At 46.4% G+C, this 27934-nt stretch overlaps 1 protein-coding gene across 1 annotated transcript in view; it reads right to left on the bottom strand.

The window, feature by feature from the left end:
- Positions 1-92: 92 nt before the first annotated feature.
- Positions 93-27934, bottom strand: part of OPRL1 (opioid related nociceptin receptor 1) — a 136585-nt gene continuing 108743 nt past the window's right edge. The window contains 2 exon segments of the mRNA XM_073607426.1: positions 93-2068; positions 16894-17249. Coding sequence (XP_073463527.1) covers positions 1545-2068; positions 16894-17249 — 880 coding nt within the window. The 3' untranslated portion in view covers positions 93-1544.

Raw genomic sequence — 27934 nt, 5'->3', positions numbered from 1 at the left:
TGTTGGCCAAAATGCTGGCCGATACAAGATTCTCTAAACCTGGGTTACCTCCAGGTTCAGCCGTGATGATGCCTCTTTTAACCCCCCCCCCCCCCCCTCACAATTTGCCTTTGGCTGCTGAATGTGTTTGATTCCTCACTTGCTGGAGCAAAGCTTAGCATATCCCCAGTGAAGAAAGGCTTTTTTTTTTCTCTCTTTTTGAGGCTTCAATAACATGTGCGTGTGAATATATATATATAAATATATAATATATATGTCTATATACACTGTATATACATGACTGGGTCTCTTTTTGTAAAGGTCAGAAGGCTTTAAAGAAGGAGTGATACCAGGGAGAAAAGAAATAAGGCTGCATAAGTATTTTCTTATCAGTAACAGCCGTGCAGAAAATGGGCAGGACCTATTGTGGGCCATTCTTCGAGAAAAAGGACAGAACAGAGCTGTTTAATGGATTTTGGACTCATTACTACAGAAAAAGAGTCTTCTTGGGAATACAGATTGGCTTTCTGTGGTCCTTTGTGTTTTCTTCAAATATTTGTTGGACAGTAGCCAAAAAAAAAAAGTTTGAGGTTCGTAATATTGAACAGTTTTTGGATCTTTTTAGGTGAGTTCAATTTGTGGGATAGAAGCCAAAAATAAAGTTTCAGGACTAAAACAAGAACTACCAATACTTCTGACCTTTTGAGGTGGGTCGACACTTTACTGGAACGGCATCATCACAATGTAGCTGAAGTGAAATCGGCAGGAGGGAGCTCCATCTCTAAAAAAGGCTGTTTTGGGTGGCACCAGAGTTCGTGATTGAGGCTTTTAATACTAGCCATGACTAATCAATTTCACATTCAACTTTTTGTTAAGGTTCACAAGTTCCACCTGTCACGGCCCCTTGTGTGTATGTGGCCGCAGCAGAAAAGACTTGCCGGCGAAGCCCACCGCATAGAAAGGCCCCTAGACTGGCAAGTAATTAATATGGTTTTGGTCATAAATCCTGAATAATTGTTTTCCTGTCTTAAATAATTAGATCTCTCCATGTGTACTAGTTGAAAAAATATAAATGCACACATAGATACATGTGTCTCGGATATGCTCAAGTCATGTTCTTTCTTGGTGGGACAGTATGTAGCATTTAGCCACTATAAGTTTTGCTCCTATGGAGCAAATAGGTTTAGGACTGTATAAAAATGGTATTATTCCTGTACAAATTCAATATACTTGTAGGGAATGAAGGAAATCTTCACTTCGCCAAGGAGCTCAAGAAGCTTTCAAAGATGCGGGCCTCTTGTTGGGTCTTTAGTAACTTGAGCTGAGATGGCAAGAAACCTTTTAATTTCTCTAGCTCTAAAGGAGTTGGTGGGTTCCATTTGAAACAACCAATGGAATTTAGTAGTAATTTCCATTACGCGCATAAATTCCTGCATTATAAGGAGGTGTCTGTTCCGACACCCCTGTCATCTTGGTCACAAAGCAGTTATTTGCGTGAGTTCTGCTTGTGGGTTAGTCCCTTCTTGCTCTGTTTCCCCGCCCATCATGGGCAGCTCCATGCCTAGTCATGCTGGGTTGTTCGGACCGTCCGAGTTTTTGCAGGCATAGGCAACATCTTTGGCAATGCTACACATGCGGTTGGACATCTGCAGCTCAGGACGGAAGGCAGAGGGGAAGCAGAACTTTTTGAAGCAGGCCTTAAAGTTCTCATCTAAGAAGGCATAGAGCACTGGATTAAGGCTGCTGTTGATGTAGCCCAAGGCAATGCAGAAGAGAAGGATGGCTACCTTGACATCGCTGTCGGGCTTGGCTCCAAGGTTCTGCACCAGCACGAAGATCTGGACGGGGGTCCAGCAGATAATAAACACAGCAACGACCACCAATACCAGACGGGTGATCCTTCTCAGGTTCCGGTCCTTCTCCCTTGACCCGGACAAAACACGGACTTTCTTCAGGCGTCTAATCATCAGGCTGTAGCAGATGGTGATAATCAAGACAGGAATGACAAAGGAAAACATGAACACGCAGGAGCCGAAGACTGGTTCCCAGTAATGTTCAGGATCGGGCAACTGAACCATACACTCAATACCTGCAAGAACAAAGAAAAAATATTAAAGAGTTTTATTTATTTACCCATACAGTCATCCAATCTGTTAACTAAAATATAAAGTTGCACATTTTCCTAAACTAACCAACCATAAACTGGTTGTCTCATGCAGTCACCCTTAATGCGCCCCCTTTCATGTATTTCCTCGATGGGCAGATAGATTTAGCCAGGTACATAATGGCTTTTGGCTATTAAATACTGTAGTAACTCTAGACAAAACATATTTTAGTAGGAAAGATTTTGAACCTCTGTCACTTTCTAAAGCTACCTCTTGCCCAGTTAGAATGTGTCTCCCTTACTTCCTAAAATTCTAACATTACAGCCTGACAGGGCTGTACACATGTTGTGGCCACGAATGTGCGACTGCTGCAGCATGGTCCCGCAATGTAAAATTGCCAGACAGAAAAAAAAACAAATTAAAAAATAAAAACAAATTAAAAAACAGTTGTCAGGAGGTGGCAGTAGCACCCCTCAGAAAATCGAGCCACTGTGCACTGCTTTTCAGAGCACGGTAAGCACAGGGGTCTCCTCCATCAGGACTGAAGCCAGCAACTATGCTGCTCCTGCCTCTGGCCCCAGACTATTTATGGGCTTTTCCTCCACCTTCTGGGCCCACCTCCTCAGGGATTGGCCAGAGTCCCATAAGTATTCAATCTTCTTCCTCCCTCTTAAAGAGCCCTCACTGAGTGCTGATAACTGAGAGCACTGGATCTAGGTCTGGTGCCTATTAGACTGCACAATCATGTTTAGACACCATGCACAACTGCTCATTTTAGTACAGTTTCTATCTGAATGCTGTTTCTGTTATTTTAATTTGAACTTTAATCTATACAGCTGTGTTTAGTCATAGGGCCAGCCCATATAAAAATAAATGTAGCGCACCTCTGAAAGAAAGAACCGAAGGTGAACTTGTTTCCTCTCCTCTTATTTATAACTCACACAGCCAGGCACTCAGCCCTTCCACTGGCTTGAAGGAACAGTCTAAGGGTGTTATTTTAGGGTTTTATTAGAAAAATTAACTTGGATAGGGTGAAGGGAGCATGAGATACCCCAAAACTGTTGAACAGGACATGTTAAAGACTTTTCGCTGAGCTATGCAAAAATGTCCCACAGTCTCTAATGCTGGTAGGTGACTAGGAATTTTCCCAAAGGACCCAAAAAACTGCACTCAGTTACTAACTTCCAGCGCCGGGTCATTTACTCACATGACCACAGGATCATCGGTTGCCTCCTTCCAATATCCACCCAGTCCTCTGCAGGGAGGGAGATATGGACTCACACCACCATAGGACAGCTGGACCCCTTTTCCTCCTGGTACTCTCCAGTGAGCTTCTCCAGACCCAAACGATCTCCAGGATCACACTTTTATGAATAGGCCCCAGGCATGTACTGGCCATTGGAACTACCGGGAGTTTCCCGGTGGGCCGATGGCTCAGTGGGCCAGTTTCATTGACAGCGGACCGACGCCTCCCTCCAGTTCTCTGTCCCCCCCCCCCGCAGCGCTCACCTCCCCTCCCTGGCTAGTTATGCAGCGCCTGAATACAGACATGATGCTCAGGAGTCGACACTGAGAGGCTCATCATACAATCTGGAAGGAGGGCGGCCACACACCACTATAACATAACCTTCCTCGGCGCTCGTTCTCCTGCTCTTTCCTTCCCCTGTTCTCCATCTAGATTCTCCGCGGCAGCAGACAGGATTGAGAGCGGGGGAAGGAAAGAGCGGGGGAACGAGCGGCGAAGAAGGTTATGGAGAATGGAAGTATGGTGAGGTCGTAACATCCTCAAGCCAGTTGGGGTGCGGCTGAGGACAAGGACGATTTCTGTAAAATTGTGCCTTATGGACAACCAAAGACCCCTTGTTTACATTGTTAGAACCAACCACGTGGAGCCGTCATACCTTAGATCAGTGGTTCTCAACCACTTCTAGTGCCATGACCCCTTGAAAAAATTTCCCAAGTTGTGGGGACCCCTAACAGTAAAATTATTTTCATAGCATGGGTTGTCAGCACCCACAGCAAGACAAGTAATTTGCGCCCCTAACCCACGGACATTTAGCGCTCCCGAGTCCCTTCCACTCGTACAGTATTAAAACCCCTTATGGTACATTTTAGGATGTACCACTCTTTCTCTTTGTTCTCCTTTCTTTCCCTTTTATCCCTCTCTATGCTAATTTCTTGTTTCCCCCCATTCCTCTCTCTAGCCGTCTTTCTTGTTCTTTCTCTTATTCTTTCTCTCCCTTTTTCTTTGTTCCTTCCCCTCTTTTCCTCTCCCTTCCATGTATTCTCTATTTTTATTCCTTCTCTTACTCCTTGGTGGGGGGAATGGGATGAGTGGCAGTGCTGGCAGGGAGTTGGGATGAGTGGCAGTGCTGGGGGGAGTTCTGATCAGCCAACTTAGGTGCTCCTGATCAAGGTCATCTGCTAATCTGAGAACTGTAGTGGGGACTTTTAATGGCAACTATAATCACAGGTAGTGTTACTCACTGTGTTCTGGCTTCACTGTGTCTCCGACTTTGTGGTGTCCCGCAGCAGTGACACCTATGCCGAAATCAGGAGATAGGGTCTCCTCCAGCCCCACCCACTTCATTCCTCACCAGTCAGCTGACCTCTAGTCTCTGCCCCCCAGCCATGCTGTGAACTGAATGGGCGGCTGCGTAGAGGCTGAGTGGGCGGCCACAGGCTCCAGGAACAGCCCTGCTGGGCGGCCGTGAAAAGGCTGGGAGAGCAGAGCGGGCTTCAGGATTCGGTGACCCCTGGCAAATCGTCATTTGACCCCCCAGGTTGAGAACCACTGCCTTAGATGGACCCCACAATTTAGCAACAATGTCAATAATCACTGACCCCCCAAAGATCCCCTGACCTGCCAAGCTGCCGTGACAAAATCCCCACCAACATAAGTGCTGACTGGGTTTTACTTTTATTTTTTATTTCTTTATTTTTATTATTGATTGCAAACAGAAACATAAAAACAAGACATTTACACCCCATACTTGACACCTCCAAAAAAACTTCGACATAAGGGAGAGTGGGAGGGAAGTTTCTTCTCTGCCTGAAAATCCCAGAATGCCTGAACTGCCTGTCTGCCACAATCCCCCTACAGCAGCACGACCGGCCCTCTGGCCTGCTGCCTCCAATCAGGTAATTCTACACCCCCCCCCCCCCCCAGCCCGACTGACCTAACTGACCCAGTTCTTCCCCTAGTCATGTAGACCCTTCGGCCATTTTTCTTCCCCGGGTCTTACTCTACTTTAGGAGGTGTGCTACATAACATGTTTAGGTAAAGTTGGTTTTGGGTGGACTAAATTGCCTGCTGCGAGGATTCCAAAGTTCCAGACTTAGCTTCGGTCACTATGGTGTCCCCCCTCCTCCTCTAGTTGCTGGAGTTCCTATGAGATATAATATTCTTGTGGGTGATTCGGCACACCAACATCCACCCAAAGCTTAAACATGACTTTAAGTGGATTGACCTTTTTTTACCATGCACATTCTGTGATAGTTTTGACCCTTTTACATACCTCCCAACTTTTTGAGATGGGAATGAGGGACACCTATCAGCAAAAGTATGCAGGCATAGGACACAACCCTTGCCAAGCCCCCCTTAAAGGAGAATTGTACAAAAAAACAAGATTGGTTGAACCCACAAGTGCTTTTTTTTTAACCACTACTATTCCTTTATATTGGCTTTTTGGAATTTACAAATGCAGCAATTTAGAAATCAGATGAAAGGTTTAGCGCTGGGAAACACTTTATGAAAGATAAAAAGTGCATTTTATATACAACTATATGGATCAGAGCAAAATGAGGAACAAATGAGGAGGAATGAGAGACAGGGGGACATTGCTCCAAATCAGGGACAGTCCCTCGAAATCAGAGACAGTTGGGAGCTATGCCTTTTGTATTTTTGGATAACAACATGGTATAAGTGAGAATTCCCCTTCAACTTCACATCAGGCGATGTTCCGTTACAGGAAACTGCCTAGCTACACAGAACTTGCAAATAATCCAATCACATCAGGAGCAGGAAAATTATAGGTTCATTCCTACACCGCCACACAAACACAATGTATCTAACATGTCACTATAATTTGCTTCTTTAGAAATAGTGTTTCTGTAGAAAGTCCCAGAGCTTGCTTGATTTATCTGCTCAAAGGAACGCAATATCCTTTGCAATTCTACCAGAACCTCGCGCATTCCAAATCACCCTTTTATTTATTGGCCTGCCTTGTGACAGCCTGATATATACTCGAGATAAAACACGCTGCGGAAAGCAAGAAGACAGCGTGGAAAATGCACAAGCAGCATGGAATGTGTACTGATAAAACGCGTAGCTTTCTGTATAAAAGTGTGATTGGCCAATATAAAGGCATGGCCTCATCATCCAACTCTACTTCTCTCCAACGCTTCCCACACATCTTTTCAACTCAATCATAATCAATAGGGTTGCACAATACCCTTTATTTATCGCCGATACCAAGTACCGATACTTTACGGTGCGATTTGCATCCATACAAATTAAATGGGTATTGCAGAATTGCAGTGCGATTCCTGTCCGAACCACATGCGGTTTCCCGCACCGCTCCTGTGTGAACCCAGACTTGTCATAGAGATTTTGAGCCTGAGTTCACACAGCAGCGGTGCGGGAAACCTCCTTGCATGACGGGTTCCACCAGCTCCGGCTCCAGATCCGACTGTGGACATCTGCGGCTGTGGCTTGGGCTCCTCCTGCCCCTCCCATGCCTTTGTTCCCCGCATCTCTAACAGCTCTCTCCCTCCAGCCTCCAGCAACTCTCTCTCCTTTCATAATGGGCACAGCAGGTGTACAGACCTGGGAACTCAGCACAGGGATGGTGGAAACCCCTCATAATGGGCACAGCAGGTGTACAGACCCCGGAACTCAGCACAGGGATGGTGGGAACCATAATAATGGGCACAGCAGGTGTACAGACCTGGGAACTCAGCACAGGGATGGTGGAGACCCCTCATAATGGGCACAGCAAGTGTACAGATCTGGGAATTCAGCACAGGGATGGTGGGAACCCCTCATAATGGGCACAGCAAGTGTACAGACCTTGGAACTCGGCACAGGGATGGTGGAGACCCCTCATAATGGGCACACCGGGTGTGCAGACCTGGGAAATTAGCACAGGGATGGAGGGAACCCCTCATAATGGGCACGCCAGGTATACAGACCTGGGAAATTAGCACAGGAATGTGGGAACCCCTCATAATGGGCACAGCAGGTGTACAGACCTGGGAACTCAGCACAGGGATACAGCTCCTATCTATGTAATTCAACTCTGTGCTTAGCTGTTTGTCCGGTGTTCATCTAAAAATATCCAGGTTCTCCCTGAAAAATATGCTGGCACCCCCTGGCCAACATGGACACACTTCCTGATTCCATCACACAGGTTTGCTCAATTCCCCTCTGATTCTCTCTCCTCTTGCTCTATGTCTGAACTTTCCCCCCCGTTCTTCTTTCTTCTTTCTCTTTTTTTTTCCCCTTTTTCTTGTTTCCATTTTCACGCCTTCTTCCCCCACATCCGAATGTTCTTTTCCCCAACTCCAATATGTTCTACTTCGAGACGTATGGGTTTTAGCTTTTCGATATTACAAGCTACCTATATAATCGCACTTCACCTAGACTTGTGTTTCGACATGCATTGGATACGTGACTTATAGTGTACAATTTTCTGTAATGAACATTTGGTAATTATTTATGTTCTTCTATTTTGTTAAACATAATAAAAAACATATTTGACCCTAAAAATATCCAGGTTCTGGCTGTAGAGCGTAGTGACTGTGCTTTACTGCTCTTTCCCCTCAGTGCAAGTCTACCAGCGGAGGCTGACCGATTGAAAACAATCCACTCGCTATGCGAATGACATTTTATCTACAGCAGGCGTCGATCAGGGATTCCAACCAAAATACACGCAGTCATTAGACGAAGTGTCTGCCAGCCTGTGTTGTAGAACATTCGGAAAAGACATTTTTAATATAAATGTAGAAATGTGAAGGCAGCGCTAAAAAAAAAACGAGCTAAACGTTTCTGAGAATAATAACTCAGAATATGCGCTCGCCGAGCCGTTCCTTTGCATGCGTCCCTATCAGAACTCCAAGGCAGATAGAGCTAGACATTAATTCTAAGGTAATTAAGCCCAGCGCTACTTATTCCCCTCTAAAAGGCAAAAGCCGCTGGCAATCAGCGGAGATATATAACTTTAATAACATTCCCCAGTAGCAGCAGGTAAACCCCCCCCCCTTAGAGAAGACAAAACTGAGGATATGGAAAAGAGCTGCCGAGGCAGAAGGGTAATCAGGAGAAAAGCGCTGAGCCAGGTTACCGGGCCTGGCCGGCATGATCCGTCTGGGCAATTACCGGTACAAAAAGGACAGCTCAATCATGGCGGAAGAGCGGCAAGAGGTGGCTTTTTTATTGGAGTCCCCCACCACCACCACCACCTCCTTTGTGTTATGTTGATCCCAGCAGGATACAGCTTTACAACAACCGCGACTTAATCAGATCTTATTTCTCCAGAGAGACCCTCCGCCTCCCCACTTCTTGCCCACCAAAGGCTGCTGTAACTAAAGACAAGTTCCCATGATTTATGGCCACTCCAAACCTTCCGCAACATTATTTGTGTAGCGGAAAGTCATAAAAATAAAAAAACAAGCAACACTTTGCTGTCTTTATTGCAACCATGCAGGTAAAACCGTGTAAAGAATTAAAGCAGAACTCCAAGCTGGCCAACAAACAATGAGCAGCAGGCCGAAACCTCATTTCCTCCCCCATATGCGGGATATAATGCTTGATCAGTCTTGGGGAGGTCCTAATAGACAGAAATACTTACTTTAAGGTCAGATTTACATTGTTTTACATTGCTGTGTTGCAGCAACACACAGGATACTGCAACGTGCTGCACTGCACGTTATTTGCGTTGGGGCGCTGCAGCAACATTCTTTCTTAAAGGCAATTTGGAGGCAAATAATTGTGAGTGATGCCCCATTTCCTACCATATGTAGGATATAATGCTTGATTAGTCTTGGGGAGGGGGGGTCCTAATAGACAGCAATACTTACTTTAAGGTCAGATTTGCATTATTCTGTTGCAGCATTGCACAGGTTACCGCATCGTGTGTTGCAGCACTGTGGAGCCATTCATTCTGAAGGGCAATCGGGAGGCATACAATTATAAGTGGGTGATGCTTTTTCTTTGTTTCTGTTAAAACATTTTGAAAATAAGTAATTTTTCTTCTTCACTGATGTGCGCTGATGAGGCTGCGCTGATGGGCACTGATGAGACTGCGCTGATGGGTACTATTGAGGCTTCACTGATGGGCACTGAAGAGGTTGCATTGATGGGCACTGATAGGTGCTGATGAGGCTGCACTGATGAGGTTGCGCTGATGGGCACAGATGAGGCTGCACTGTGGGGCACTGATGAGGCTGCACTGATGGGCATGGATGAGGCTGTGCTGATGGGCACTGATGAGGCTGCACTGTGGGGCACTGATGAGGTTGCACTGTGGGGCACTGATGAGGTCGCACTGATGGGCATGGATGAGGCTGTGCTGATGGGCTCTGATGAGGCTGCACTGTGGGGCACTAATGAGGCTGCGCTGATGGGCACTGGTGAGGCTGCACTGTGGGGCACTGATGAGGCTGCACTGTGGGGCACTAATGAGGCTGCGCTGATGGGCACTGATGAGGCTGCACTGATGGGCATGGATGAGGCTGTGCTGATGGGCACTGATGAGGTTGCACTGTGGGGCACTGATGAGGCTGTGCTGATGGGCACTGATGAGGCTGCACTGTGGGGCACTGATGAGGCTGCACTGTGGGGCACTGATGAGGCCGCACTGATGGGCATGGATGAGGCTGTGCTGATGGGCACTGATGAGGCTGCACTGTGGGGCACTAATGAGGCTGCGCTGATGGGCACTGGTGAGGCTGCACTGTGGGGCACTGATGAGGCTGCACTGTGGGGCACTAATGAGGCTGCGCTGATGGGCACTGATGAGGCTGCACTGTAGGGCACTAATGAGGCTGCGCTGATGGGCACTGGTGAGGCTGCACTGTGGGGCACTGATGAGGCTGCACTGTGGGGCACTAATGAGGCTGCGCTGATGGGCACTGATGAGGCTGCACTGTGGGGCACTGATGAGGCTGCACTGATGGGCATGGATGAGGCTGTGCTGATGGGCACTGATGAGGTTGCACTGTGGTGCACTGATGAGGCTGCGCTGATGGGCACTGATAGGTGCTGATGAGGCTGCACTGAGGGGCACTGATATTAATTCGCTATTGTCACACAACTGGGTGGGCTTGGGGCACAGTGCTCTGTGCCCCGAACCCACTCTTTTTTGAAGCTTATAAGAACCTCAGGCTCTAATCAAGCTTCTAAGAAAAAAAAAACCCCCATTGGAATCCATGCGTCTGGCGTCCTGCATGTAGATTAGGGGGCAGATGCATGGATTGGGGGGGGGGGGCCTGCACCCCTAATGGATGGGCAGCCACTGCTAGAGGGGAGTGTTTTTTTTTTCTCAATAAAAGTTGCGTTACTCTTTAAACTGTCCGCGTGTGCAAACTCTGTCTAGTTTTTATTTAGAATGGTGAAGGGTTAGAAAGTTTGCCATTTTCATGTTGTCTGGGTTCAGAAAGTTCTCTCTCTCTTTTTTTGGCCAAAGGCAACCAGATGGAAGGTGAGGTGAAATCTCTAGAACAGGCGGTGAGATGAAATCGTCCAATGGGGACACAGACATTGCTATGAATTTCCCATTGAAGAATGAAAATGATTGCGCCATTGGGCACATTTAAGTGTTTAATAAATACGCAAAATCCTTCCATTAACTAGAGCTCAGCAAAAAATGATTTTGTAACAAAAAAGTAACAAAAAAGTAAAAAAAGAAAACATATCTAAAGGTGGTGCAAAGTGCGATGACAGTGCGCAATCAGATGTCATCTGACAATAGTTGCTATGGGCCGGGTCTGGCATCTGAAGTCTGTGGCCCTGGGTACACAGCAATGAGGGCACTGCCCAAACGAGCCCCACAGAATACAGAAATAAAGGACAGGTGGCCGCTGGTCGTTATTGCACTCGGACGTTTGATCTTTTTTTTTTCCTTCCAGCGTCTCTCCAGTAACTGTGAAAGTGATCTGGTAACTTTATAATGCCACATCTGTCCCTGTCATTGTAATATCACACAGCTTCCAGAGTGATCTATAATTCATGTCTTCTGCACACCCTGCGGGGTGATAGCTTGTAGGCAGTAATGGAAGAATACTAATGATGGGAGCTGCAGCTAGTAAGGACCGGGGATGTCATTTATACAACTAGGAAAAGAAAGGGATTGTGTTGTCTGCGGGGACAGGATCACAGCAAAAGCCAAAACTGAATATACTGTATATCAGCTTACCAGACCTTAGACATGGTAGTTGCATTCGTTTTCTTTTAAACACCCAGTGATCATGCCGGTAACACACTTCCTTTCCCACAGTGACAACGCTCACTCACTACACTATGGAGGAGCAGCGTTGTCACCCTGGGCTGCTCACCTGGTCTGGACTACAAACATCTCCTCCTCTCCACATCTTCATTACATAGGGCCTTTACATACCACAGGCAGTTGAATGCGTTTTTTTATTTCAACTGCATAGACCCCTGGTGCCCAACCTGTGGCCCTTTGGCACTTTTTGTATGGCACTAGGGGACCCTGGCTGCAGGCACTAACCTGGGTTCCCCTAAAGCCCCATTATATGGAGGGAGAATCGAGGGGGGAAAAAGAGAGGGCAGGAGGGGGGAAAAGAGAGGGAAGGAGGGGGAAGGAGAGGGGAAAGGAGGGGGGAGTGAAGGGGGAAGTGAGGGGAAAAGGAGGGGGAAGTGAGAGGGAAGGAGGGGGAAGTGAGGGGGAAAAGTAGAGGAAAGGAGGGGGAAGCGAGAGAGAAGGAGGGAGGAGCAAAGTGGGAAAAGGAGGGGAAAGCAAGGGGGGAAAAGAGAGGGAAGGAGAGGGAAGTGAGGGGCAAAAGGAGAGGAAAAGAGGGGAAAGGGAGGGGGGAGCGAGGGGGAAAAGGATAGGGAAAAGGGGGGAAGTGATGGGGAAAAGGAGGAGGAAGCGAGGGGAAAGAAGGGGGAAATGGGGAAAAGGAGAGGAAAGGAGGGGGATGCGAAGGGGGGAAAGGAAAAGGAAGGAGGGGGAAGCAAGGGGGGAAAAGGAGCGGGAAGGAGGGGGAAGCGAGGGGGAAAAGGAGAGGAAAGGAGAGGAAAGGGAGGGGGGAGCGAGGGGGAAAAGGATAGGGAAAAGGGGGGAAGTGATGGAAAAAAGGAGGAGGAAGCGAGGGGAAAGGAGGGGGAAATGGGGAAAAGGAGAAGAAAGGAGGGGGATGCGAGGGGGAAAAAGAGAGGGAAGGAGGGAGAGGTGAGGGGCAAAAGGAAAGGAGGGTGAAGCCAGGGGGAAAAGGAGAGGGAAGGAGGGGGAAGCAAAGGGGAAAAGGAGAGGTAAAGAGGGGGAAGTAAGGAAGAAAAGGAGAGAGAAGGAGGGGGAAGTGTGGGGGGAGGGAAGGAGGGGGAAGCGAGGGGGAAAAAGAGAGGGAAGAAGAGGGAAGTGAGGGGCAAAAAAAGATGAAAGGAGGGGGAAGTGAAGAGGAGAAGGAGGGGGAAGACAGGGGGGGAAAGGAGAAGGAAGGAGGGGGAAGCGAATGGGGAAAATGAGAGGGAAGGAGCGGGAAAAGGAGAGGGAAGGAGGGGGAAGCGAAGGGGAAAAGGAGAGGGAAAGAGGGGGAAGTGAGGAAGAAAAGGAGAGAGAAGGAGGGGAAAGTGTGCGGGGAAAAGGAGAGGAAAGGAGGGGGAGGCGAGGAGAAAAGGGGAGGGAGGGGAAAGCGAGGAGGAAAAGGTGAGGGAAGGAGGGGGAAGCGAGGGGGAAAAGGAGAAGGAAGGAGGGTGAAGTGAGGGGGGGGAAGAGGAAAGGAGGGGGAGGCGAGGAGGAAAAGGAGAGAGAAGGAATGGGCAAGTGAGGGGGAAAAGGAGAGAGAAGGAGGCTAAAGTGTGTGGGGAAAAGGAGAGGGAAGGAGGGGGAAGCAAGGAGGGAAAAGGAGAGGGAAGGAGGGGGAAGCAAGGAGGAAAAAGGAGAGGGAAGGAGGGGAAAAAGGATAGGGAAGGAGGAGGAAGCGAGGAGGAAAAGGAGAGGGAAGGAGGGGGGAAGAGAGGGGGGAAAAGGAGAGGGAAGGAGGGGTAAGTGAGGGGGGAATGTAAAGAGGGAAGGAGAGGTAAGCGAGGGGAAAAAGGAGAGGGAAGGAGGGGGAAGCGAAGGGGAAAAGGAGAGGGAAAGAGGGGGAAGTGAGGAAGAAAAGGAGAGAGAAGGAGGGGAAAGAGTGGGGGGAAAAGGAGATGAAAGGAGGGGGAGGCGAGGAGGAAAAGGAGAGGGAGGGGAAAGCGAGAAGGAAATGGAGAGAGAAGGAGGGGAAAGCGAGGGGGAAAAGGAGAAGGAAGGAGGGTGAAGTTGGGGGGGGGGGAGAGGGAAGGAGGGGGAGGCGAGGAGGAAAAGGAGAGAGAAGGAATGGGCAAGTGATTGGGCAAAGGAGAGAGAAGGAGGGGGAAGTGTGTGGGGAAAAGGAGAGGGAAGGAGGGGGAAGCAAGGAGGGAAAAGGAGAGCAAAGGACAGGGAAGCAAGGAGGGAAAAGGAGAGGGAAGGAGGGGAAAAAGGAGAAGGAAGGAGGGGGAAGCGAGGAGGAAAAGGAGAGGGATGGAGGGGGGAAGAGAGGGGGGAAAAGGAGAGGGAAGGAGGGGTAAGCGAGGGGGGAAATAGAGAGGGAAGGAGGGGTGTAAGCGAGGAGGAAAAGGAGAGGGAAGGAAGGGGAAGCATGGGGGGAAAAGGAGAGGGAAGGAGGAGTAGGTGAGGAGAAAAAGGAGAGGCAAGAAGGGGGAGGTGAGGAGGAAAAGGAAAGGTTCGGAAGTTTACAGAGGACATTGCACGGAGGCAGAAAAACATAGTAAGAAACAATTTCATGGCAAACAGATTACAGGGCCATTAAGTAATGGGTGTGTATAGATTATTTTAGGAGAATAAGGATATGGTTTAGTGTCACTGTAGGTCATTGTATTGTTACTACTAACATACTATACATTGATCCTTCCCTGATACTGAGAGAGGCTAGAAGATATCCCTTTCTTTTTGCTCCATCCAGAAGCTGTTGTTTTCCTCCATCCTCAGCCCTAATAGCCGGTCTGTAGTCTGGGGAGTATACACATTAAACACCCAGTAACTGCTTTAATTAACATCTCAGTACAGAATAAATTTGTGTCATTTGTAAAAAAAAAAATTTAAATGTGATTATTTTTCTGGCCAGCAAAACCAGGTCAGGAGATCACAAGTGCTCCATCCATCCTAAGCTTCATTATATCAATAATCGCCATCAGCGGAGGTCAGAGCGCGCTGTATCGTGTGAGAAACATTCCGCCCTCGGCTGGAGGTCACCGGAGAACTGGTTTTAAAGAGGAATGAACATCACATATACTGTATGATTTTATGTTAAGGGCAGAATGCTAATTAGTGTAACAATTCACAGAGATCACAGTAGTTTAAACCCAAACCCAAGAATGTTATATATTGCAGCCTACCAATCATCAGATGTGGTGGCTGCATTTGTTTTCTTTTTTAGACTTTTTTTCCCCTCTGTTTTCACCTGGTGATCTGGCCAGTAACACACCTCCTGTATTAGAGCTCCCCCACTCTGGATGAAGGTGAACAGGGGGCACAGCATCATTGTCAGTCTGGGAGGAGGGGAGATGTACTAACAGATTTAAATACATTAACAAATTGAAGCTAAAATCCAGTTCACACTTTATAACGCAAGTTACAGCTTTTTTTTGTTTTTTTTCTTTTGAGATAAAGGTTTTCCATAAATAGCTGATCAGTTTAAGCACCCCTGTCAGTGGTTTGTTTCAAGACACTAACGTCTACATCTGCAGAACAGCTTGTTCTGTTTTTCCTGTGTGTATTTTGAGCTTTACTGTCATTTCATGTCTCTGGTAAGACTTAAAAGCCAAAACCTAACCTTTTGCACCATGCTACACCTGCACAGACCACACAGCTGCACCATTCATTCATAGAGGTCTGTGAGGGAATGAACCACAAATGCCATTTGCAGTCCCAGCAGATGGATCTATAGTTCTCAATGGAAGGCGAGCGCAGTGATGATCGAACTTGTAGTCCATTGACACTTCCTCCAGCTCCCCAACTGAAAGCCCAACCTTGGTACGGACAGCTGGAGGAGGAGTCTGCAGAAGCCGGGCATTGCACCCATTCTCCACTGATTGTGGTTGCAATGCTTTGCAGGCTGCTTTGCAAAAAAATAACAATAATAATAATAACTGCCATTTTTTTTTCTTTTTTTGCTGCAAATATATGTGCATTTATTATTGTTTTGGAAAAAAGTGGATTTGGTCTTTAAAAACTCTTTCGCTGCCAGGTCAGTAAGTCCGTCATATGACGTGACAGAGGGGGTCTTTACACACACTCCCTGTGTCTGCAAATTTGTGTAAATCTGACAAGTAGACATGTGCAATGAATTTTGTTTTGAATGTTTACACTCCTTGTAATAGGAATAAAAAAAAAAAAAGAAGAAGAAATAAAATAAAAACTAAACAATTAAAAAAAAAAAAAAAGATTTTTAAAACGCCCCCATCCTCTTGTGCTCGCCACGCAGAAGCGAACAAATACGTAGGTCATGCCCGCATATGTAAATGGCATTCAAACCACACATGTGAGGTTTCACTGTGAACATTAGAGCGAGAGCAATAATTCTATTCCAAGACCTCCTCTGTAACTCCAAACTGGTAACCTATAAAAATGTTTTAAAGCGTCGCCTATGGAGATTTTTAAGTACTGGCACCATTCCACGAGTGTGCACAATTTTAAATTGTAGGACATGTTAGGTATCTATTTACTCGGCGTAACATCATCTTTTACATTATACAAAAAAATTTACTAACTTTTTTGTTTTTTTGCTTTTTCTTTTAATTTATGAAAGTGTGTTTTTTTTCCAAAAAAATTGCGTTTGAAAAATTGCTGCACAAAGACTGTGTCACAAACTGCGATGACTGCCATTTTATTCTCTAGGGTTTCTGAAAAAAAATATAGATATATATATGTATATATATATATATATATATATATATATATATATATATATATATATATATATATATATATATATATATAGATATATAATGTTTGGGTGTTCTTTAGCAAAAAAATGATGATTTTTACATGTAGGAGAGGAATGTAGGAGAAGCCCGGTATGAAATTGGTTAAAATTTATTTTAGTTTTTGATCTTTTGCTTTTAAAGGTAAAGAAGAGATTTGGGGTCTTTATGACCCCAGATCTCTCCATAAAGAGGACCTGTCATCCTTATTTCCATTACAAGGGATGTTTACTAGAACTGGATATCAATTAAAAAAAAAGTGATTTGAGAAGTAAAATGGGAACCTCCATATGAGGCCTTTGGATCTAAATTGACTTTGTTTTATCCATCCTGTTAACATTGGTATAAGAAAGCCAATTAAAGTCACTATACAATCTTTTACCACAAGTCTGTAGCAGATCACAGACCTGTAACTAGCAAAAAAAAAAAAGAGAGAAGGCTTTCATCCTGAACTCCTGAATTTGGTAGATGTGCACCCCATGTCTATGCTTATCCATAATTGGATGCTATTCTTGGAAGAAAAAAAAATCTCAGCTGACAAATATAACATATATAAACAGCACAAGCATATCTATGGAATAAGTCAAATATAACAAATTAGCTACTGACCCTCACTGTCCATCTCAGCTGAGCCCATGACCATAACGGGAATACCGATGAAGGAGGCCAGGATCCAGATACAGACGTTGACCACTTTGGCCTTGTGCGGGGTGCGGATGTCCAGCGCCTTCACCGGGTGGCAGATGGCGATGTAGCGGTCCACACTCATCATGGTCAGGGTGAAGGTGCTGGTGAACATATTATAGTAATCAATGGCGATGGCGATCTTGCACAAGGCATTTCCGAAGGGCCAGATCCCCATGATGATGTCAGTACCCTGGAATGGAAGGGTCATCAGGACCAGCGCGTCAGCCAGGGCAAGGTTGAAGATGTAGATGTTGGTGGCGGTTTTCATCTTGGTGTATCTGAGGAAAAAAAGGCATCAATAAGTAGAAAACAACACATTACTAAATACAAGACAGTCAACCCATTGTTCTCCTAGGTTCTGCAGAAAATGTATCCATCACTACAAACACAGGTGACATCACAGAGAATGCATCCTATCCATTCACTAGAGACCAGTGACATCAGCTTTGCTAAAGCTAAAGCTTTGATTGTTTTTGTAAGATGCACTTTGTTATTTCATGACTTAGCGCTGCACTTTCTATACAGTGCCTTGCAAAAGTATTCACCCCCCTTGGCTTTTTACCAATTTTGTTACATTACAGCCTTTAGTTCAATGTTTTTTAATCTGAATTATATGTGATGCATCAGAACACAATAGTCTAAGTTGGTGAAGTAAAATTAGAAAAATATATACATAAAACTATTTCTCAGAAATAAAAAAACTGATAATTGGCATGTGCGATAATTGGCAAGCTCTGGTGCAACCAATTACCTTCAGAAATCACATAATTAGTGAAATGATGTCCACCTGTGTGCAATCTAAGTGTCACATGATCTGTCATTACATATACACACCTTTTTGAAAGGCCCCAGAGGCTGCAACACCTAAGTAAGGGGCACCACTAACCAAACACTGCCATGAAGACCAAGGAACTCTCCAAACAAGTAAGGGACAATGTTGTTGATAAGTACAAGTCAGGGTTAGGTTATAAAAAAAATATCCAAATCTTTGATGATCCCTAGGAGCACCATCAAATCTATCATAACCAAATGGAAAGAACATGGCACAACAGCAAACCTGCCAAGAGACGGCCACACACCAAAACTCACAGACCGGGCAAGGAGGGCATTAATCAAAGGCAGCACAGAGACCTAAGGTAACCCTGGAGGAGCTGCAGAGTTCCACAGCAGAGACTAGAGTATCTGTACATAGGACGACAATAAGCCGTACGCTCCATAGAGTTGGGTTTTATGGCAGAGTGGCCAGAAGAAAGACATTACTTTCAGCAAAACACAAAATGGCACGTTTTGAGTTTGCGAAAAGGCATGTGGGAGACTCCCAAAATGTATGGAGGAAGGTGCTCTGGTCTGATGAGACTAAAATTGAACTGTTTAGCGATCAAAGAAAACGATATGTCTGGCACAAACCCAACACATCACATCACCCAACGGTGAAACATGGTGGTGACAGCATCATGTTGTGGGGATGTTTTTCAGCAGTCGGGACTGGGAAACTGGTCAGAGTTGGGGGAAAGATGGATGGTGCTAAATACAGGGATATTCTTGAGCAAAACCTGTACCACTCTGTGTGTGATTTGAGGCTAGGACGGAGGTTCACCTTCCAGCAGGACAATGACCCCAAACACACTGCTAAAGCAACACTTGAGTGGTTTATGGGGAAACATGTAAATGTGTTGGAATGGCCTAGTCAAAGCCCAGACCTCAATCCAATAGAAAATCTGTGGCCAGACTTAAAAATTGCTGTTCACAAGCAAATTATCCAACTTGAAGGAGCTGGAGCAGTTTTGTAAGGAGGAATGGGCAAAAATCCCAGTGGTAAGATGTGGCAAGCTCATAGAGACTTATGCAAAGTGACTTGGAGCTATGATAGCCGCAAAAGGTGGCTCTACAAAGTATTGACTTTAGGGGGGTGAATAATTAGGCACATTTACTTTTTCTGTTATTTTGTCCTATTTGTTGTTTGCTTTACAATTAAAAAAAAAACATCTTCAAAGTTGTGGGCATGTTCTGTAAATTAAAAGATGCAAATCATCAAACAATCCATGTTAAATCATGTTTCATAGTTTGTTATAAAATTTTGCAAACAGGTAATTTTTCTCCTTCATTGATATGTGCTGATGAGGCGGCACAGGTGGGCACTGATAGGCTGCACTGATGGTCACGGATAGGCACAGTTAAGGCGGCACTGATAGGCACAGTTAAGGCGGCACTGATAGGCACAGATAAGGCGGCACTGATAGGGACAGATAAGGCAGTACTGATGGGCACAGATAAGGCGGCACTGATGGCCACTGATGAGCGCTGATGGGTGGCACGGATGGGTGGCACGGATGGGTGGCACTGATGAGCACTGTTAGGTAGCACTGATGTGGGGCACTGATGGGCGGCACTGATGGGGGGCACTGATGGGAGGCAATGATGGGCAGTGATGGGGGGCACTGATGGGCACGGGTAGGTGACACTGATGGGCACTGATAGGTGGCACTGATGTGCAGCACTGTTGTTGTTGCACTGATTGTGGGCGCTGATGGGTGGCACTGTGGGCGCTGATGGGTGGCACTGTGGGCACTGATGGGTGGCACTGATGGGTGGCACTGTGGGCACTGATGGGTGACGCTGGTGGGCACTGGTAGGTGGCACTGCTGCCTATTGCTAGGTGTCACTGGCAGGGGGCACAGATGATCGCCGTGATCTGAACTGATGTCCCTCTCATGGCCGCCGGTGATCGGCTTTTTTTTCCTCCTCATGCTGTCAGCGTAAGGAGAAAAAATAGCCGATTACCGGCTCTGTTTACATCACATGATCAGCTGTCATTGGCTGACAGCTGATCACGTGGTAAGGGGTCGGGATCGACCCCTTACTCCAATCTGTGATCAGGCGAGTCTCATAGATTTGCTGATCACCGAGCGCACCGTCCGCGCCCTGAAGGGGGCGCGCAGGCTGCTCCTGCACGGGACGACGTCAATAGATGTCGTCCCGGCAAAGCAGGTCCGCGCTGTTGCCGTCATTTGGCAATAGTGCGGATCTGAACTGGATAGAGTTCTCTGATAGGAGCTGGGGTGGAGCCATGTTAGAGGAGAGTTAATAAAAGCAGTCAGGTGAGAGTCAGCTGGTCTTTAGAGATGAACACATGGAGACAGGTAAGCTGACAGACAAAACTCTATTGCATAACCATGGCAGTACCCCCCCCCCCTCTTACGAGGCCTCCCCCTTCCCCGCCTGGGACCAGGTTTGGAGGGGAACTTCAAATGAAACTTCCTCAACAGACGAGGTGCAAAGACCTCAGAAGCCTTGATCCACGACCTCTCCTCAGGACCAAACCCCTTCCAATGCACAAGGTACTGGAGAATGCCTCTACAGAGTCGGGAATCCAAAATTTGGCTAACCTCATACTCCTGATTATCCTCAGAGACCGGCGCTGCAGTAGAGAGAGGACGAGAGAACTTATTGAGGACTACAGGTTTCAGAAGGGCAACATGGAAGGAGTTAGAGATTTTGAGGCTTTTGGGAATCTGGAGCTTGAAACAAACTGGATTCAGTTTAGAAGTTATGGTGTAAGGACCAATGAATCTTGGGGCAAATTTGAGAGAAGGAACCCGTAGTTTGATGTTCCTGGTGGAGAGCCAGACTTTGTCTCCTGGCTGAAGAGAAGGCGGCTTACGCCTGCGTCGGTCAGCAAAACTATTGAATGGCAGCTTTCTGGAGGGAATCATGAACGTCAGCCCACATGGAATTGAATGATTCCTGAACAGTAGCCAAGCTGGAATGTCGGAAGAACAGGTCATAGGAAGAGGGAGTTAAGGATGTCTTCCATAAACAGTGATAAAGGGTGTTTTCTGAGAACTGACATTGACATGATTATTATGGGAGAACTTTGCCCACGAGAGTAGTGATGCCCAATCATCGTGATTAGCCAAGACCAAGGTACGGAGAAAGACCTCCCACTCCTGATTAACCCTCTCAGTCTGGCCATTGGATTGGGGATGGTAAGAAGAGGTAAAATCCAAGGTAATGTTGACGGATTTGCAAAAGGCTCTCCAAAAACAGAACGTAAACTGAACACACCTGTCCGAAACGACATGGGAAGGAACACCATGAAGGTGGAAAATCTCTCGTACAAAAATGGGAACCAAGGCAGAGGCAGAAGGGAGACCAGGAAGAGGAACAAAATGAGCCATCTTGGAGAATCGATTACCACCCAAATGGCTGTATTATTCTCCGACAGTGGAAGATCGGTGATAAAATCCATGGCGATGAGAGACCAGGGCTCCTTAGGAATGGGCAAGGGCATGAGAAGACCAGCAGGGGCTTGTGTGGAAGATTTAGACTGAGCACAGACATGACAAGCCTTAACGCAATCTTTAACATCCGAGCGGAGGTTAGGCCACCTGTAGAGACGACTGATGAGCAGGAAGGATCGGAGGAACCCAGCATGACCTGCCACCTTGGAATCATGTCCCCAAAGAAGGATCTTAGCTCTTAGCTCCGTAGGAACAAAGGTCCCGCCAGGAGGAATTTTTGATTTCAGGGTGGTAGAATGGGCAACAATGCACGAGGTCGGAATGATCGGCTCAGGATCAGGGGTGGACTCCTCGTCCAAAGTGTCAAATGACCCAGAGAGCGCATCAGCCTGACCGTTGCAGGAACCAGGTTTGTACGTAATCGTGAATTTAAAACGAGAAAAGAAGAGACACCACCTGGCCTGTCTGGGGTTCAGACGTTTAGCATTCTGTAGGTATTGTAGATTCTTTTGATCAGTAAAGATCGTAATGGAGTGAGGGGTACCTTCCAAGAGATGACGCCACTCTTCCAACGCCAATTTAATTGTGAAAAGTTCCCGATCACCAATGGCATAATTTCTCTCTGCCTGAGAACATTTTTTGGAAAAGAACGCACATGGTTGACGTCTCTTCTCAAAGAACTGAAGAAGCACAGCTCCCACCCCCATCGAAGAAGCCTCTACTTCAATAAAAAATTGGTCCCCAGGATTTGGTCTCCTCAAGAGAGGTCCAGAAACAAAGGCCTGTTTCAGATCGTGAAACGCAGAGACAGCCTCAGGAGGCCAGTCTTTGGCATTCACACCCTTCTTGGATAAACGATAATAGGCACGGCAATGGAAGAGTAATTCCTTATGAACTGCCTATAATAATTTGTGAAGCCAAGAAAGCGCTGTGTGGCCTTGAGGCTAACAGGAAGGGGCCAGTTGGTAATGGATGAGACCTTTCCGGGATCCATGCGAAGACCCAAACTAGAAACAAAACATCCCAGAAAAAGGACCTTAGGACATTCAAAGGAACATTTCTCCAGCTTGGTATAGAGATTATTCTCTCTAAGGCGCTGAAGTACAGTGCGGACAAGGTTTCTGTGAGCAAGCAGATTTTCAGAAAAGATGAGAATGTCATCCAGATAGATGACAACAAACTGGTACAGTAGATCCCTGAAGATTTCATTGACAAAGTTCTGGAACACAGCTGGAGCATTAAACAAACCAAAAGGCATAACGCAGTCTTCCATTTGTCACCTTCCCGTATTCTAATGAGATTGTATGCACCTCTGAGATCCAACTTGGTGAAAATGGAAGCCCCCTTCAACCTGTCGAATAGCTAAGATATTAGAGGTAAGGGGTATCGGTTTTTGATAGTCACTGCGTTTAGCCCCCGATAGTCGATGCAGGGTCTGAGGGTACCATCCTTTTTAGCAACGAAAAAGAACCCTGCTCCTGCAGGCGACGAGCATTTCCAGATGAAACCTCTCTCCAGATTCTCGGCGACATACTCAGACATGGCCTGGGTCTCTGGAATGGACAGAGGGTAGGTATGACCCCTGGGCAGAGTTGCTCCAGGGACAAGGTCAATGGCACAGTCAAAAGATCTGTGGGGAGGAAGCACCTCAGCAGACTTCTTACAGAACACATCCCGGTAATCGCTGTATGCCGTGGGAAGATCAGAAGATACTGATGTGGTAGCAATGGGAAGTCTCTCCTTGGGGACCACCTTGAGAAGACAAGATGAGAAACACAAAGGACCCCAAGCCAGGATCTGCCCGGAGACCCAGTCCACATGTGGAGAGTGGAGCTGTAGGCAAGGAAGGCCTAATACAATGGGGGTAGAGGCCTTGGGTAGAATGAGGAAGGAAATCCACTCCTGGTGGAGTATCCCTACCGACATCCTAATAGGTAGCGTCTGGAAACGGATAGGGCCCCCTGGGAGCAGAGTGCCATCAATTGCCGAGACTACCAGTGGTGTAGCGAGGGGAGAAAGGGTAAGCTTCATAGAAGAAGCAGTTCTCCAGTCCATAAAATTGCTGGCAGCCCCGGAGTCCAGATATGCTAGGACCGATTGGGGAGAAGGGCCTACATGGAGGAACACCGGAAGAAGAAGACGAGAAGGTGATGTTTCTGGGTCCAATACTCCACCTTCCAAATGTATTAGACCCGAGCGTTTCCCGGATGAAGCGAGCAGGAGTCACGAAAAGGACCCTTGCCCCCACAATAAAGACACAAGCCCAGAGTTCTGCGTCTAGCACGTTCTTCGGGTGTTAGTCTGGTCCAGCCCAGCTGCATAGGTTCCTCAGCAGGCAGAGCATGCTCCACAGGGCGACGGGGGAAGAGTTCTGGCTGACTAGGACCAAGGGGGTGCTGGCGTCTTTTTTCTTGGGACCTCTCCTGGAAACGATTGTCAATCTGATTGCACAAGGAAATTACATCGTCCAGACCGGCGGGGATGGCTCTTCCTGCTAATTCGACCTTCACTCGGTCAGAGAGGCCATGTAAAAAGGTTGCGACCAGGGCCTCATTGTTCCAGTTCAGTTCAGCTGTGAGGATACGGAACTGAAGCGCATATTGTCCCACTGAACAAGATTCTTGGCGAAGGCGTAAAAGGGCACTAGCCGCTGAAGAAACCCGAGCTGGCTCCTCGAAGATATTACGAAAAAGCTTCAAGAAGTCGGACAGGCTGGAAACCACCGGGTCATTCTTCTCCCACAGGGGGGCAGCCCAAGCTAAAGCTTCACCAGAGAGGAGGGAAATGATATAGGCTACCTTAGCCCGATCAGACAGAAAGTTTTGAGTCTGGAGCTCAAAATGAATGGTGCATTGGCTGAGGAAGCCCCTGCAGGCCTTGGAGTCCCCAGAGAAATGGGACGGAGCTGGCAGTAAATATGAATGTGTGCGACTGGTGGGATAGGTGCAGCTGCTGATTGTACTTGAGGCTGCAGTTTCGGGTTTCCTAAGGAGGCCTGCAGCTGCTCGAAGCGGGAAGTCAGATCCTTAAGGAATCGCATCACCTGAGTCTGATTAGATTCCTGGGTCTCGAGTCTGCGAACTATGCCCTGCAATGGATCGGCTGCAGGAAGCGGCACGTCAGCCGGGTCCATGGCTGATCAAACTGTCAGGTCACCTTGAGACTAGGTGAAAAATGCACACCGTATAGATCAGGAGTGCACCTCAAGGCAGTGGACCCTACGGCTGACTGCTGCGGATGGGAGTCCAGGTGGTAAGGAAGGCAGGGCCGCTGGAACACCAACACGGATCCCACCGGGGTTAGAGTGTAGGATTCCCTGGGTAGCGGAGTCTAAGAGCCAGCAGGTGTTCACCAGAGCCTCTAGTGATGAGGATGGACTGGGCTGCAACTGGCTCCAGGTCGCGACCTACATGGTCCCCCAGCTCACACCCACAGTAGGCAACAGGAGGATAGGGATAGTAAAGGAATAAGCCAAGGTCAGGGCCACAAGCAGACAAGGACAACAGAGTTCACGCCAAGGTTCAGGGTCACAGGCAAACAGGGATAGTCGGGGACACGCCAAAGGTCAAGGTCACGAGCAGACAGGAATAGTAAGAACACGCCAAGGTCAGTAACAGAAACAAACGTAGAGCACACAGCAGGCAGGAACAGGAAGCCGAAACACACAAAGGTTGATCAGCAGGGCTGGCCTGCAGTGCAGAGGTTAATATAGGGTTCTCTGATAGGAGCTGGGATGGAGCCTTGCTAGCGGAGAGTTAATAAAACCAGTCAGGTAAGAGTCAGCTGGTCTTTAGAGATGAACACATGGAGACAGGTAAGCTGACAGACAAAACTCTATTGCATAACCATGACACCAGTGACATCACTAAGAATGCAGCCTATCCATTCATTAGAGACCAGTGACATCACTGAGAATGCAGCCTATCCATTCACTAGAGACCTGTGACATCACTGAGAATACAGCCTATCCATTCATTTAGAGACTGGTGACATCACTGAGAATACAGCCTATCCATTCACTAGAGACTGGTGACATCACTGAGAATGCAGCCTATTCATGCGCTAGAGACCAGTGACTGAAAAGGAAACTATAATGACTTTGGGTCAATTTCTTTTTCCTCTTTTAAACTCATTGTATTTAATCCCTTGTGTAATTTTAGTATATGTATACATTTACAAGCAAACATTCATTATGCGACAAAGGATTCCCAGAGCCCTATGGAGTAACTAAAAAGACCGCACAGCAGTAGCAATCTTCCCTTCTTTGAAACATGGGATTGATATCTGTCTGATAAGACATACATCACTTCTATAACTTTTTTATTCATTCAGCTTGAGCTACTGATCTCTGTAAAAAAAAAATAGGTTACTGTAAATGAAACACAGACTACAGCTCCATTTTGTGGCTGGATAAAAGACTGCATAATATTAATTTGCAATATTTCTTTGTTATTGTCCATTATTTACCTGATGGGGAAAAAAAGAGAAAAAAAACATGTTTTTCATGTTTTCTTTAGCCTTGAATATAAATGAAAATGTATAAAACCACAACATACTCCCTATACATATGCACATCTGAAGACATTGCAGATGGGTGCATATCATTTTCTCCTCCAGTGTCAGAAATAGCACAGAACGGAGATCTTGGTAGGCTGAACGTACAATATTATACAGCGCCGGGAGCACAGGCAAGCACAACAACTCGATCAAGGTCAAAACCAGCCACCTACAAAGCCTTTCAATGTCAACCTTAACCGCAAGACCGCTTATTTACCACTCTCTTTAATAGGATATATTAAATTCATAATTGACCGGCACAGGATGTCTCATACGCAGATCGCTTTCCCGTAAAAGGTGATACAAGGTAATACAATAGGGAGCGAAAGACACGCAGGAATAGTTATCAGAATATTTAAAGTATGAGCCAAAACATTAACTGCGCTGCCAGATCCTTTGCTTTCGCTGCGGGATTAGGTTGATCTGCCTTGGCAGTGAAGTCTGCCTCCTCTAGATAGGACGTGGCCAGGATTCTGCGGCGCAGCTTTGCATTTGATGAGCTTAGCGTAGCGCAGAGCTACGTTTAGAGAGCGAAGGCTGGAAAATCTGCGGGCACATGTGTGCCCATCATTTTGAATCAGGGCTGGGATTATTTTTCATTTTAGGACGGAGGGATAAAGAACCTTAGATATCAAAGGTGTCTGAAATTATTCATTGGTGCCATCCAAGAGCAACCAACTTTATTCAGCTTGTCGATCTCCAAAAAAAAATTGCACAGCTATTCATCCAGAAAAACTACTGGTGCATTCATTCTGTGGGGAAAAATCACCTTCTATTTCCTCTACAGGTTGAATGTTATTTCAGTGCTTTGTGGAAATACAGTATTATGGCCACTAGGTAGAGCCAAGGATCATTGAAAATAAGTATCACCATCTAGTGGCCATAATTCGATATGTTTCCCAACCACTCTATTTTTTTTATTAAAAAAAAAACATTAAAGTGGAGTTCCACCCACTTTTACAACTCTTCAGCATCCCTCACTAAACTTTGCACTGCAAATGAATTGGATATTTTTAAATTTTTTTTCTCAGCACCTACTGTATATCTGCTGTATTCATTTTTCACTTCCTCCTCCCTGGCCGTGGCTCATCGCATCATTTCCTGTTTGCAATGCCTTCTGGGAAGGGGCGGCAACTTCCTCTGACACTGCCCTTGCTATGGAAACCCTGACCTGAAACCTATTACACTGCTTGTGCTGCACTGAGCATGTGCGAGATCTGCAAGGATGAGATCCAGGAAGAAATACAGTCTGGCTTCAGATGCCCACACTTAAGATGGCCACGGCCTGCTGTAAGTTTATAAAATAACAAACTACTGCTATAAACTAACAAAACAGACCTTAGTTTACAGACTAACTTTACTAGAATACATTAAGCTTGTGTATTATAGGGGTATTTTTATTTAAAAAGTATATTTTTGGCCGGAACACCACTTTAAACCTGTAGGGGAAATAGAAAGTGAACATTTGATCTTGCCCCGCAGAATGAATGTACCAGTAGTTTTGCTAAAAGGAATAGCCTGATTGCTATGCTCTGGCTATATGCTTGCTTTTTGGAGTTCTTTGAGGGTTATTTTCAATATTGAGGTAAGAGGGTTTCTCTGCTGGGTCCCAGTGTCTTTTTCTTCCTCTTATGCCTTTATACATATAAGATGTGTGTTAATTCTGGGGGACAATTGGGCATTAGTTGGGGGGTTGGAATATATATATATATATATGTATATATACACCATATTACCAAAAGTATTGGGACACATACATGAAATTTAATGGTAGCCCAGTCTTAGTCCGTAGGGTTCGATATTGAGTTGGCCCACCCTTTACAGCTATAACAGCTTCAACTCTTCTGGGAAGGATGTCCACAAGGTTTAGGAGTGTGTCTATGGGAATGTTTGATCATTCTTCCAAAAGCACATTTGTGAGGTCAGGCAGTGATGTTGGATGAGAAGGCCTGGCTCGCAGTCTCCACTCTAATTCATCCCAAAGGTGTTCTATCTGGTTGAGGTCAAGACTCTGTGGAGGCCAGTCAAGTTCCTCCACCTCAAACTCGCTCATCCATGTCTTTATGGACCTTGCTTTGTACACTGGTCCATGGTTATGGTTATGGTGTGGGGTTGTTTTTCAGGGGTTGGGCTTGGCCCCTTACTTCCAGTGAAGGGAACTTCAG

This window comes from Aquarana catesbeiana, linkage group LG12 (genome assembly GCF_042186555.1).
Source record: "Aquarana catesbeiana isolate 2022-GZ linkage group LG12, ASM4218655v1, whole genome shotgun sequence".
Lineage (NCBI taxonomy): Eukaryota > Metazoa > Chordata > Amphibia > Anura > Ranidae > Aquarana > Aquarana catesbeiana.
Note: the sequence above shows the minus strand (reverse complement) of the source record. Positions and strands in the feature narration are given on the sequence as shown.